The sequence below is a fragment of the Panthera onca genome, chromosome C2 (genome assembly GCF_046562875.1).
Source record: "Panthera onca isolate mPanOnc1 chromosome C2, mPanOnc1 haplotype 2, whole genome shotgun sequence".
NCBI classification, from domain to species: Eukaryota; Metazoa; Chordata; class Mammalia; order Carnivora; family Felidae; genus Panthera; species Panthera onca.
Genome location: NC_138347.1, coordinates 153,423,708 through 153,437,521, shown reverse-complemented (window position 1 = coordinate 153,437,521; position 13,814 = coordinate 153,423,708). Strand labels below are relative to the sequence as shown.

General features: G+C 42.2%; 1 protein-coding gene across 9 annotated transcripts in view; it reads left to right on the top strand.

Moving 5' to 3' along the window:
* Positions 1 to 300: 300 nt before the first annotated feature.
* GOLGA4 (golgin A4) overlaps positions 301 to 13,814 on the top strand; it is a 125,266-nt gene continuing 111,752 nt past the window's right edge. For 6 of the 9 annotated variants that reach the window (XM_078432520.2, XM_078432519.2, XM_078432518.2 and 3 more), the window contains exons 1-3: positions 301 to 484; positions 10,803 to 10,862; positions 12,958 to 13,047. In XM_078432520.2, coding sequence (XP_078288646.2) covers positions 416 to 484; positions 10,803 to 10,862; positions 12,958 to 13,047 — 219 coding nt within the window. In that variant the 5' untranslated portion in view covers positions 301 to 415. The remainder of the gene's footprint in view (positions 485 to 10,802; positions 10,863 to 12,957; positions 13,048 to 13,814) is intronic. The other 3 variants (XM_078432521.2, XM_078432517.2, XM_078432522.2) reach the window with 2 other exon arrangements.

Genomic DNA, 13,814 nt, shown 5'->3' with positions numbered 1-13,814 from the left:
GTCCGGCCCCCCGCCGCCGCGTTCGAGAGCGACGCCCAGAGCGCGCATGTGCGGGTGCGACTCGGCGCTTGGCCCCTCCGGCGCTCCGTAGAGCTCCCTCGGCGAGCTCCACGTAGGCCGCGCAGGCGTCTTTGGCCCCCGGTTCACCTGCTGCCGTTGTCGCCGCCGCCGCCGCCGCCGCCGGGGCTGGATGGGGGGCATAGGCCAACCAGTGGCACCCAGAAGAAAGAGACGCGGCGGCGGCGACGCCGACACCCGCAGGCCGAGTGTCCCGATCCGCCTGCGAGCCCGAGGAGGAGGCGGCGAGGCCCGGCCCCCGCGGTCCCTGGTGTAGAGAAGCCGCCGTCCCCGCCGCGGCCGGGTCTCCGTGGACGCTCGCCCCTCCGGTCTCACACTCGGGACCCCGCGCTGCGCCATGTTCAGGAAGCTGAAGCAGAAGATCATCGAGGAGGAGCAGCTCCAGCAGGCGCTGGCCTCGACTCAGGTACTATGGCGCCGCTCTCTAGTTCCCGACCCCCCTCGATACTGGCTCGGGGGCCAGGGCGCGGGAGGGTTCTTTCGTGACCCTTGACCTGGAACTTGAGGATCGTCCCCAAACTCCGGACTGGGAATGAGCCCAGGACGGCCCGGGTCTTCTGTGTCGGGGACCCGCCCCCCCCTCCCCCCTCCCCCCCATCCTCCGACTCCGTTCAGGATAGTGGGTGGGGTGGCTGGATCCTTCGGGACGTGTGACCTCTGGTTTTCCCCCAACGCAACTACCCTCGCCTGAGAATACGTGACGAGGGCTCCGATCTTGCATGACCTTTGACCCGTACCGAAGGTTCCCCCCACGCGTCCGAGACCCCAGCTCAGGCGTGAGAGCAAGATGGGAAAACTTGGGTTCCTTGTCGTATCTGATGACTTCCCGTCACCGCCCGGGGGTTGAGCGTGCCAGGGCCAGGATCCCGCAAGACTCCTGACCTGTTAGGCGACTGTAGTGCCAAACCGTGGGGAGGGGAGGGCTGAGGGTCCGGCCGTTCCGGGCCAGGCTGCTCGCTGGAGCGTTGGACCTGAAAGGGGTGGCGGTGTGGCCCGCGTCCAGAGCCCGAGGCTGTCACGAGTTAGTCACTTCGCATAACTTGGTTGATCCGGGCCGGGCGGAGGGGCAGACGTCCCGAGGCCAGGCCAGGGTTACGCCTGTCCCCAGCCGGGCGTTCTGCTTCTCCGAGAGCCGGGCTCCGTTCCTTTTTCTTGCATGCCGTGGCTTCAGGAAGTGACAGTTTCTAGGAAAAAGGGGGCGTGTTAGCATTGTTAAGTTAAAGAAACAGTCTCCTGGACTCCGCTGAGGATGTGTGTGTTGGTGCCTGCGGCAGTCGGTCTCTGGAGCAAAGATGAGGGCTTCTGCTGCATTGCTTTCCGGCTTTTCTCAGCCTCAACGGACTGAGCCCCTCTCTCTCTCTATTTTAGAGTTTCTGTAAGAAAGGCTGAGTTTTGATTCATTTGGAGACATTTAAAAATACGTTTTAAAAAGATAGCAATTATCTTACACAGCTTTTTAACAACCGCGAAGCAACTGATTAACAATTATTAAATCGATTGTTGCATGGGGTTTATTCTGAAACTGTCAATCGAAGCTGTCCTCTCAAAAGCTAAAGCTCATGTACAGTAAAACTGAAATACATTGGAACATGACGCTGAAGGCTTGGTCATTCTCCTGAGTAAAATGTAAATAGTGATAACATTCAAATAGTAAGTATCTTACTGTTCGTGGCATTTACTGCAAGCTTTTCTAACTTTACAAAACAGGGTTCTTAAGAAACAAAAGTCTTAAAAGTGAGGTAGGGAGGAGGAATGTGGGGAAGCACCAGGTTAGTGGATGTAAAGCACTTACCTTTGGGAATGCGTAAAATATCATTGACCCAAGATTCCATCGCTGGGACTTTATCCTGAGAAAGTTTAGGATGTATTAAAAGGTTCGGCCTCATGGATTTTTATTGCAATGCTGTTTTAGTAGGTAAAAACTGGCTAAACATAGAAAATTGGTTAATAGGCTGTGTTCGGTAGTCGGCTATCACGCAGCCTTAACAAAAGCCAATATTCACTGGGTTCTTACTACGTGGGAGGCATTTTGCTTTGTATTTTGTGTGGATTCTTTTATTTCATTCTTACGTAAACCAAAGAGGTAGGTAGGCTTATAGATGAAGGAGTGAGGTTCAGAGAGGCTAACTTGCCTGACGTCACACAGCTATTGCTAGAGCCCACAGAAAAGTAATAGTTAACGTGCAAAGGTATTTGTGTTAAAGGACAGATTAAGAAGCAGCATGTAAAGTGTGATCCCAGTTTTGTGGGGGAAAATGTATACAAAGGATATTTATATGCAGGCAGTGAAAATAGTTTAAGAGGGAAGTGCTCATGAGATATTATATTGTTATGTTAGAGAGGGAGAGCAAGAGCGTGCATGAGGTATTATTATTGTTATTTTTATTTTAGAGAGGGAGAGCAAGAGCGTGAGGGGGGCAGGGGCAGAGGGAGAGAGAGAATCTTAAGCAGGCTTCACAGTCAGTGCAGAGCCTGGCCACAGAGCCGGATGCAGAGCCCGATGTAGGGCTCGATCCCACAACCTTGGGTCATGACCAGAGTGGAAACCAAGAGTCAGGTGCTCAGCCAGCCGAGCCACCCGGGTACCCCAGATTATTTTTCTTATAGATAATGTTTAGTTTTTCTTCATGAAAATGCATTGCTTGTGTGCATTAACTGAGAGGTCGTTTTTAGAATAGTAAAAAAGTTAGGTACAAGCTAACATTAAGTGAGACAGTACATCTGGATCAAATAAAATCACTTTGGGTAGACAAGATTTTTAAAAATCCTCTTTGATACTATGTATTTTTCAAGAACGAAAGAGTTAAGCTGTTAGTGATCATCTACAGATAGAAACTTGATTCTGTTCTGGTCTCAGATCTTCAGCTGTTAAGAACCCTTTAGGATGAGAAGTTCTAGATTATTGCTTTCAGATCTAATGTTTCTTTTTTTAAGGGTAAATTAAAAACAGAAAACTTTTTTGATGACAATCATTTTGCAGTAGGTTATATGTATACTTGTTTGCTTAAGCAAAGGATCTTGAATTTGTATATTATCATTTTTCATTAAAAAATTCTTTTTTTAATTTAACATTTTAATTTACTTTTGAGAGACAGAGAGCAGGGAGGGGAGGGACAGAGAGAGACATACACACAGAATCCAAAGCAGACTCCAGGCTCTGAGCTTTTAGCACAGAGCCCGACGTGGGGGCTTGAACCAATGAACCATGAGATCATGACCCAGCTGAAGTCTGACGCTTAACCAACTGAGCCACTCAGGCGTCCTCTTCATTTTTGAGTATAAATTATTTTGTGTTGAAGGCACCGTGCCCTTAAGAATTTAACAGGGTGTGAAAGGCATTTCCCTTTTATTCACTCAAGAGGTTTTGTTTGCTCTTGGGGCGCCTGGGTGGCTCAGTCGGGTAAGCTTCCCACTTCCGCTCAGGTCATGATCTCGGGCTCCGTGAGTTCGAGCCCCGCGTCAGGCTCTGTACTGACAGTTCGGAGCCTGGCGCCTGCTTCGGATTCTGTGTCTCCCTCTCTCTCTGCCCCTCCCCTGCTCATGCTCTGTCTCTCTCTGTCTCAAAAATAAATTTAAAAAAATTAAAAAGAAATTAAAAAAAAAAAGAGGTTTGTTTGCTCTTGGTCTACCTTTTGTAATTTTGTTACCTTCCTTGCCGTCTGCCTTGTGTCTTTCTTCTTTCTGCTTTTCAAGTGTCTCCAGCTTGAATCAAGACACATAAGCTTCTAAAATTTTGCGTTAAATAAGGGCAGGTACCTGAGGGATTCGTTAGTGTATTAACACAAATTTTGAGACATTTGTTTTGAGGTTTTTGGAGGCCTTTGTGTGCATACTTCCTGGTTCTCAGCTTGCTTTTCGTAGGTGAGGTGGCCTGATAGGCAGGTTTCCAGTAGATTGAGCTAGTAGGCGTTGGTAATTGTGGGATAGGTGAACCATTTTCTTTACAATATTTGTAAAATTTTTCAGCAGTAGTAATAGTGATATAGTGTAGGGTCCCTTAAGAGTTTGAAAACATTTAATAAAAGCAGGATAGCCTTCTAATATTCCCCAGTTGCTTCTGTTTGGTTGGTACTAAGAGTATTTGCATCCTTCCTTGCAGATATTATTTTAAGTAATTATTTAATCAACTCTGATGAAGCCTAATCACCAATTAAAAATGAAGTTAAAAATTTTTATTTTTTAAAAATTAATTTATTTTTGGTTAAGTAGGTTCCACACCCAGCGCGGAGCCCAGCACGGGGCTTGAACTCGCAACTCTGGGATCAAGACCTGAGCTGAAATTTAAGAGTTGGATGCTCAACTGACTGAGCCACCCAGGCACCCCTAAGTTCTGTTTCTTGATTTATCTAATTTTTCTGGGTCACTTGTTGTATTTGTACTGATCATCTCGTTTTGCTTTTTTTTTTTTTTTTAAAGACAGATGCCTTGTGATTATTGTTTGTTCATTTATACTTATGAAGTCCTGGAGGGTGATTTATTTTGATAGATGACATGGGTTTTCTCTGCTCTTTCGTGCTTCTGTCCTGTGTGGAGAGTGCTTGTGGAAGTAAGACAATGCCTCCTCTGCCAGCCTAAACGAAGAGGGTCTACCTACTTTGAAAGGTGACCGTATAATTTATTCCGCTAACATTCTTGAGAGTGAAAGGGGACACTACTAATAATGATCTTGGAACATAAACTGGCATGAACTGGGTGGGCCTGGGATTGCATTGGGCAAACGTGGCTATGTTGTTACCCTGCTGCTTTGTGGGACCAGCCCCCACTATTGAAGATCTAACTCCTACAAGGTAGGTTGCTTCTTATATTTTGCAGTTACTTTGGTCTGTAAATGTTTGGGTTGGAGGAGGCTGACCTCAAGTACCTGTGTGTTACACAAACCCTTAATTAATCCCTGAGAGCAATAATGAGAACAATAATTTCCCGTTCTAGTACTTTAAACCCATGATTTTTTTTTTTCCTATTGGAAAAAGTTGCTGCTGCCTCTTCTTTAGCCTTCTGTGCAAATTTGGAGCTGTAGCTACCTTTGCCCTGATTTCTCAACCAACTTGAATCCTTTTGCCTTCGAGTCTTAAGAATTTTGTTTTATCTTTTCACTGCTGTTCTCTGTCTTGTTCATGAGTTTTCATTAATCTGTTTTTCTACTTTTTTTTTTAAGCCTTTGTTTCAGTAAGTTTTGGGGAGGGAGAGGAAGTAAACAATAGCATTCAGTCTACATTTTTTTTTTTTTTACATTCTTATACTAGAAACCCAATCACCATGATGTACTTAAACATAAATTCGAATTCTGGAATATTTGACTTTAAATTATAAATTCTCAACAAGTGTATGTTCCTTAGATTGTAAAGGTATTACTGATTTTTCTGTCTTATTTTATAGAATCACTGGGGTTCAGTTAGCACGTGCCATGTGACTGGCCTTCAGATATGCTGTTAACAATAGCCAGTGTCTGAAGGGTTGAGAATATCAGTCCACTTATCATTTCTTATCAACTATTGGATGAGATTTAAGATGAGAAATAGATCATCTCTTAGTCATGCTTTTAAATTTTGTTGGGTATTTTGTATTGAACGTGTTACCTATGATATTTAATTTAAATTTTAAAGTAAACATTTGCTTTTGTTTTTATCAAAAATAATGTACGGTTTTAAAAGGTCAAGTACTGCTAAAAGGGTATTATGCAAAAAAAGAACCATTGTCTGCTCCAACCCTGCAGTCCTGTTCTCCATGTTCTCAATATTTTCTGTTTGCCCAGATATTTAACTTCATATTTCTAATAAAAAGATTTTGTTGCTTTGCTGGTTTGTTGATTTGTACATTATAAACCGTATTTACTGATTTCCCGCCAAGGTCGATGATTTTGGGAGCATTGATCCATTGTTTTCTGTTTGCAGTGTTGCTATTGAGAAGTCCATTGTCATTGTGCTGTTTTTTTTCTTTCTGGAGACTCTAGGATCTTCCTTTTATATTTTGTCTCAAGTTTCATGGTAAATATGCCTTTGAATGGATTTCTATATGCTTTGTTCTGGACACTCAGTGGGCATTGTTTGTGACTCCTGTGCTCACCTTCTTGGAAACTTGTAGATGTAATTTCTTTGATAATTCCCTCTCCTTTGTTTTTTGTCTTTTCTCTTGAGCTGCAGTTTGGTAGCTTTTATGCCTTCAGGATAGATTCTTTCACTTTTTTTACCCTTTATTTTCCGTTTTTGGTTTTGTTGTTGTTGTTTTGTGTGTGTGTGTTCGGATTTTTGTTTTGTTTTGCTCTACTTTTGAGAGATTGCTTCAACTTTCAAACTCAATTGAATTTTTAACTAATTTGGCTGTCTTAAAATTTCTAAGGGCTGTTTCTTACTGTCTTTTGCTTTTTCATAGCATTATTCTTGTTATGTAGATATAATATTTTTAATATCTCTGAGAATAATGGTGATTTTTTTGTTTTGAAGTTTTCTTTTAATCTCTATTGTTTGTTTTTTCTAGTTTTTTTTTTTTTTTTTTTTTTTTGCTCCCTTTTTTACTTTGGGAACTTTATTAAGTGCTCTGGGCTATCAAGGGTGAGGCACTAAAAGTCTGATACTCTTTGGAAATGGCATGTGATGGCATAGAGACACTGGGGCTCACTGCTGAGTTACTGTTGGGGGAAATATCTTCATGCTGGTGACCAGAGTTCTTTCTAAAGAGGTCATTTGGTTTCTCCAGAGAAGCATGGTGTGTTTTAGAGAAAGGGTGAGGGGTTTTAAGCCAAGCTGCCAACTTTCTGAAGTAGGGCTAATTCACTGTCGATAGTATCACTTAATCCCTCCAAAGTTAGTCATATACTTTGCCCTGCACTCCTATCTTACTATGCTTGGTTTCACCCAGTTTGGAGCCTCATTAGCTCCTGAAAATAAACCTCAGGTTCTTTAGAGGATCTGTAAGGTAGGATGGGGACCTGAGGATCTTTCAACCAATCTTTGTTTTTGATTCTCTCTCTTCACTTTGCATCTTGCATTTATACTTTTTGTTTTAAGTCCTAAGTCTTTTCATGGTCATGAGGATGAAAACAGGCTTGCTTCTCATCACTTTCCCATCTGTAGGTCCTTGGGGTTATAGTGTCCTCATCTGTGTTAAATATTTTACTGTTCTTTCATTCATACCAGTCTTCTGAAACTTGGCTGACAATTTTTAATTTCAAGGTAGAGAAAGTAGGGAGAGGTAGAAAGTAGAAAGAGGTAGAGAACGTATGAGCATATAGTCCATCTGCCATCTGTCTGTTTGACTGCAAGTTTCCTTAAATTACTTTTGGGTGAGTGGGTTTCACTATATTAAAGGACTTGTTTTGAGAGGTAAGCATTTATAACATGAACAGCAGTATTCATTTACGGCACTACTGTTTTAGATGTTGGGATACAGAAGGTGCTTTATTAAGGACACGTGAAAGCCCTGATAATTTTGGTAAGTAGGATATAAAGGTTTATATGAAGAATTAACTCCCAAGTTACTTTGGCCATTCCAATAGAGTTGGAACGTCAAATAGATTAGGAAGAGACTTTCACCAGGGCTGTGATAAGAAGGATTCTGTGGTGGTGCCCTTGCCATATTGATTATCCATGGGTGCGGGAGGAAGCAGGGAAGCCAGATTTTGTTATGCTGTGTAGGAATAACATCTCATCTCTTTGGGGCATAACTTAAACCATGAAATAAGTCAAAAGGCAGCCAAAATTTTAATGTCACCAACCTCATATTCCATAGAGAATCTGAGTTATTCATAAGGAAGCTTTAAAAAAACCTTCATTTAAAGCTTCCTTATTCTTATTTTTTTTAATGTTTATTTTCAAGAGAGAGAATAGGAGCCAGGGAAGGGTGGGGAGGGGGAGACAGGGGATCCAAAGCAGGCTCCGTGCTGTCAGCAGAGAGCTCGATGTGGGGCTTGAATTCACGAACCGCGAGATCAGGACCCGAGCTGAAGTCGGATGCTCATCTGACTGAGCCACCCAGGTGCCCCCTCCTCATGCTTATTTTGTCTAGAATTCCAATAAGTGTAATTATCCAGTTTCTAAACCAGTAGTAGGCTAAAATGAGTAGAGAAGACTTACACAAGTTGTGTGAGTGACAACTGACCTGGAAAATGTTAAATTATGTTCGGTTTCTTTTTGTCTTTAAAAGCTACAGTTTGGGGCGCCTGGGTGGCGCAGTCGGTTAAGCGTCCGACTTCAGCCAGGTCACGATCTCGCGGTCCGTGAGTTCGAGCCCCGCGTCAGGCTCTGGGCTGATGGCTCGGAGCCTGGAGCCTGTTTCCGATTCTGTGTCTCCCTCTCTCTCTGTCCCTCCCCCGTTCATGCTCTGTCTCTCTCTGTCCCAAAAATAAATAAAAGAAAAAAAAAAAAATAAATAAAAGCTACAGTTTGTTAATTGATTTCAAAAAGTTATACATTCAAAATGGTTGAACCTCATTGTATCTCCAGAGCCTTTCAGGCACCAATGAGGTTTAACTGTTTTGGATCTATAACTCTATATAGATATCTATACCTATACTTATGTTTATATCTGTATTTTTCTAAATCTAACAATTCAGCTGTCTCAATTCTTTCCATGAAAACTCCCAGATAATAGAGCCCCCAGTGAGTAAACTTTGGTTATCATAGTTTTGACTATATGTAGAACTTTTCAGGGGCACCTGGGTGGTTCAATCCTTTAAGCATCTGAGTCTTGGCTTTGGCTCAGGTCATGATCTCACGGTTTCGTGAGTTCAAGCCCCACATTGGGCTCTGCCCCGGAAGCTGGGAGCCTGCTTGGGATTCTTTCTCTTGTGCACGTGTACGCACTGTCTCTCAAAATAAATAAATAGAATTAAAAAAATACGTAGAACTTTTCAGTAATGTGAATAGCCAAAATTTGTGTTTTTGTTGTGTTTAGATTATATTGTTTAACCTAGAGTTAATGCTTTTTAATTTTTATTTTTCAAGACAGCTAAAATACATAAGTATTTTTGATGTACTCTAGATTGAAGAGTTAGTGGCTGTGTTTATATACATTCTCCTTACAAAGTGTGGCATGGTATGGTAAAAGCAGTTGAAGAGGGTTGTGGAATCAGTGGATTGAGCAGAGTTTTTTTTTATTAAAAAAATTTTTTTTAAGGTTTTATTTACTTTTGAGAGAGAGAGAGAGAGAGAGAGAGAGAGACGGAGTACGAGTGGGGGAGGGGCTGAGAGAGAGGGAGACACAGAATCCGAAACAGGCACAGACACAGACACAGAATCTGAAACAGTATTTAAAAGCATTTGTTGGGGTGCCTGGTTGACTCAGTTGGTAGAGCATGTGACTCTTGATCTGAGGGTTGTGAGTTCAAGCCCCACGTTGGGCATGGAACCTACCTTAATAAAAAGGATTTACAATTACAGAGCACTTATTTAACATGCTATGCCAAGTGTTGCATTTGCCTTGAAGGGTAGATGTAGTCTCTGTGCCATAAGGTAGAGAGGCATGTACTCCTAGGAGAGCGGTAGTGTCCATAGGAAGGCATTTCTGGAGAGAGGGTGACATCTGAGCAGGGTCTTGATGGGTAATGAAAAGTCGTGGCATAGGGACAAGCCAGTTAAGGCTCATTCTTCCCAAGGCTTATACAAGGGATTGTGTATGTTCCTAATGTTGCATAACAAATTACTGCAATCTTAGCGCCTAATAACCCAGTTGTTACTTCATAGTCTGCAGGTCAGAAGTCTGGTACGGGTGACTGGCTTCTCTACTAAGAGTCTCACAGGGTGTTAACCCGACCGGGTTCTCCTCTGGAGCTTGCAGTGTTCTTTCATGCTCACGTGCCCGTAGTAGAAGTCAGTTGTCCGTGGTCGTAGCACTGAGGTCCTTACTTCTTCCTGGCTATTGAAGGGGGCCACTCAGCCCCTAGAGGCTACCTGGAGCCCCGTGTCACTTGGCCCTCATAGGCACTTGCTTTCTTTTAGGATAGCAGGAGTGCATCTCTCTGCCTTCTGCCTCTGCCTTCTAGACTCTTCTTTGAAGGGCTTCTGTGATGAGGCTAGACCATCCAGCTTATCTTGTGATTGACTCAAAAACTACTGATTAGTAGCCTTAAACATGCCTGTAGGAATTCCTTTTACTATGTAATGTGAGATAATCAGGGGAGTGATCTCATCATACTCACAGGGTGAGGGTCATTTGGGGTCATCTTAGAATTCTGCCTACCACAGTGACTGAAAGATTTTTCTTACTGAAATTGAGGCCTATGGTTAGTTAATCATCCATTGGTGGGCAATAAAGATATTAATTGTGACGAGTAGCTTAGAAACCTATCTAGATTTCTCATGGCTATGAGAATTAATTAGACCGAGTTTAGTTTGAAGGAATCTAAATCCATTGATATTTTGATTTTTTTTTTTTTTTAGTTTATTTATTTATTTTGAGAGAGAGCGAGCGAGCAGGGGAGGGGTAGAAAGAGAGGGAGAGGGAGTGAGAGAGAATCCCAAGCAGGCTCCGCAGTGTCCGTGCAGAGCCTGAAGCGGGTCTCAAACTCGTGAACTGTGAGATCGTGACCTGAGCCGAAGTCGAGAGTCAGGCACTCAACCGACTGAGCCACCCAGATATTCCTGAACCCATTTACATTTTGAAGTGAGGATATCCCATTAAAGATCCAGGACCTTCCTTCGGATAAATGCTCAAGTACAGTTAGTTTTTATGCATGTTTTATATTTTACAGTCCTATGTGATGTCTGCGATCCTTACTCTTGCAACTCCAGGGGAAGACCTACCAGCCATCAGGCCAAGCCTGCCAAGCGGTACTAACTTTTCTGAAGACGGTGTGTTTTATGACCTGTTCTTCAACTTTGTAAATCCAACATTTGATTTTGCCAGTTAATCCGGAGCTGATGCAGCTGTCAGTTACTGATGAGGCTCACATGAAGCCAAAGCATAAAGACGTGATGACAATTGTAAACCTTTACTGTGCGGGGGTGTACTTTTCAAGTGATTGGATGGTTACTGTCTGCGGGAGCCCTTGCCAGGCATCTGGGAAGCTGCATTAATCCCTCCTGTGCACAACTGCAGGAAGCTTTGTCTCCATCGTTCACCAGACGATAAACTTTAAATTTGTACGCCTGTTTCCTCACATCCCTCACTTATGACTCAGAGTTTCATATGGGTGTATTCATTGGTGGAGCTCAGGTCACCTGCCCGAGGTGAAAGGGAGCCTGGGTTAGTAAGCTTTCTGAGTTCTAATTTATGAACTTACAAGAGCTGTTTAGAAATAAAAAAAGGTTATTAGATTTTTGTCATTATTTTGTTGACATCCCCCCCCCCCCCCCCGCCCCCCGCCCTGGTCCCAATTAAAATTATCCTTTTGATTTCTGCTTTTGACATAAAATACTCGTTCCCATTCAGCGATTACAGAAGTAGACTCTCCTCTCTTCTTTTATATTGCAGTTTTTAAAAAATCATGGGTTAGATAGGTGATGGGGAGTAAGGAGTACACTTGTGATGAGCACAGGGTGTTACATGAAAGGTGCTGAATCACTATCTTGTACACCTGAAACTAATATTACACTGTATGTAACTAACTGGAATTTAAATAAAAACTGAAAAAAATACCTTCAATATAGGTAAGTATGAAGGAAACATCTGATTGGTGTCTCTGCTCTCATCTGAATGGCCATTTGTCTCAATACTATTTATGGAACATCTATCTTAATTTGAATGTGACACTTACCGTAAACTAAATACGTGCATGTGTATGCGTGAACATTGTCCCTAATGACCTCTCTGTTCCAGCCTGGCCCTAACGGTGTGTGCCTATAGGATAGATCAGGGTTCCATTTGTTCATTCATTCACTCATTTATTTAACAGATACTTATTAAATGCCTTTTATTTATGGAAAGCTATGCATATGCAGACTACAAAAGGGTAAGACATCAAGACTGATTTCTGTGTTAGATGTTCTATGTTAGATGAGTTCAGATCTATTTATTATGGGTAAGGGAGGGTCTTAAGGTTTCGGCTTTATACTTTTAGGACTCTTTTGAGTTCACCTTGGAATAGACCTCAACCTTCTAGTTTAAGGTTGGACCCTTTCTCCTGAAGGTTTTTGTACTGAGAATTATAGGAGCCAGGCTGTCCTTTATAGAATTAAATGGACTGGCATCTCAGGATCTAGCTGTGGTGTGCAAGATAGACTTAAAACAAGGCCCTTGACTAGATAAGTGTTTACCTGTGGGGCGCCTGGGTGGCTCTTTTGGTTAAACGTCCAACTCTTGATTTCGGCTCAGGTCAAGATCCCAGGGTCGCGGGATCGAGCCCTGTGTTGGCCTGTGTGCTGAGCAGGGAGCCTCGTGAGGATTCTCTCCCCATCACTCTGCCCCTCCCCTGCTTATGCACACTCCCTCTCTCTCAAAGAAAGAAACATTAAAAAAAAAGAAATGTTTTCCTGTGCATTACACAGTATTGAATATTAGAACTGGAAATCACTTTAAAGATTAAATTGGCAACTTTATTGCTTTTAATGAACTTCCAGTTTTGGAATAATTTTGGTTTACAGGATAATTGCCTGAATAGTACAGAGTGTTTCATATACTCCTCAACTGGTTTCAGTTTCACCTGATGTTATCATCTTATGTTAACTTCACAACCTTATTTTATATGTGAGGACACATAGCCCTCCAAAAGTTAATATAGCTAAGATCATAGCTCTGGTTGGTGGCAGAGTCCTACCGAGGACTGAGTAGGCAGCCTAGGCCTTCTAGTTAATTATGTTTTAGGTATCGTTTTCTGTTTTTCATGTGTTTGTTTTTTTCCTTGCTTTCCTGGGGTTCTTTGGGCGGGGACTGAGAGAAGGACTACACAGTGCATAGCCCACTAGTCAATGAAGTCTTTCTAATTCGTGCAATAATCTTTTAATCTAGGCTCCCTCCAATTCTTCAACACCAACAGGAACCAGGAGCAGGGCATCTTCATTTACAGAGCAACTTGATGAAGGTACACCCAACAGAGAGGTAAGTTTGGAATTTCTTCTAAAATAAACGTCTTACAAGAAGCTTATTAATCTAAAATGTAGGCTACTACATTACTTGGACAGGTCAATTATTTAATTGCTAGGTATTATTTTTATTAGCAGCAATTACTCTTTTTTGGTAAATAGTAATTATGCTTTTGTAAAGTATGTTTTCTTTGAGAATCTTAATTTGAGAGGATAATATACTCTGCCTTTAATATTTGAGATTTATAATAATTTGATAATAATTTGTTCAACATAGCAACATACAGGGAAAAGTTCTATTTTTTCAAGCTATTGATTGGAAACTATGTAGTAACAACTGATTCTATGTGACTTGCAGCCAGCAACATAGTTCAGATTAGATTTTTTCAACTTTTTGTCTTTCTGTGAACTGTGATACAGATACAGAAGAGAGTAAAACAGAAATGCACAAGTCAATCATTTATTATGAAGTAAACCCCATGTAACCACCACTGAAGTCAAGAAAAGGCACGTTGCCAGCGTTATAGCACTGTTTTCTCCCCCCAAAAAGATTGCCCTCATCCTGATCTTTTGGTATTTGTTTCTGTCCTTTTCTTTATAGTACCACTTAAGTATGCTTTCTATTGTAAATATTATAAACATTTGGGTTGTTAACAGTTTTTGGTTATTATAAATTATGCTGCTGTGAACATTGTTGTACCTTTCTTCTGGTACACACATACCTGTGTACCAAACGACACAGCATGTCATTTGCTGTGTACCTAGGAGTAGAACACTGGGTCC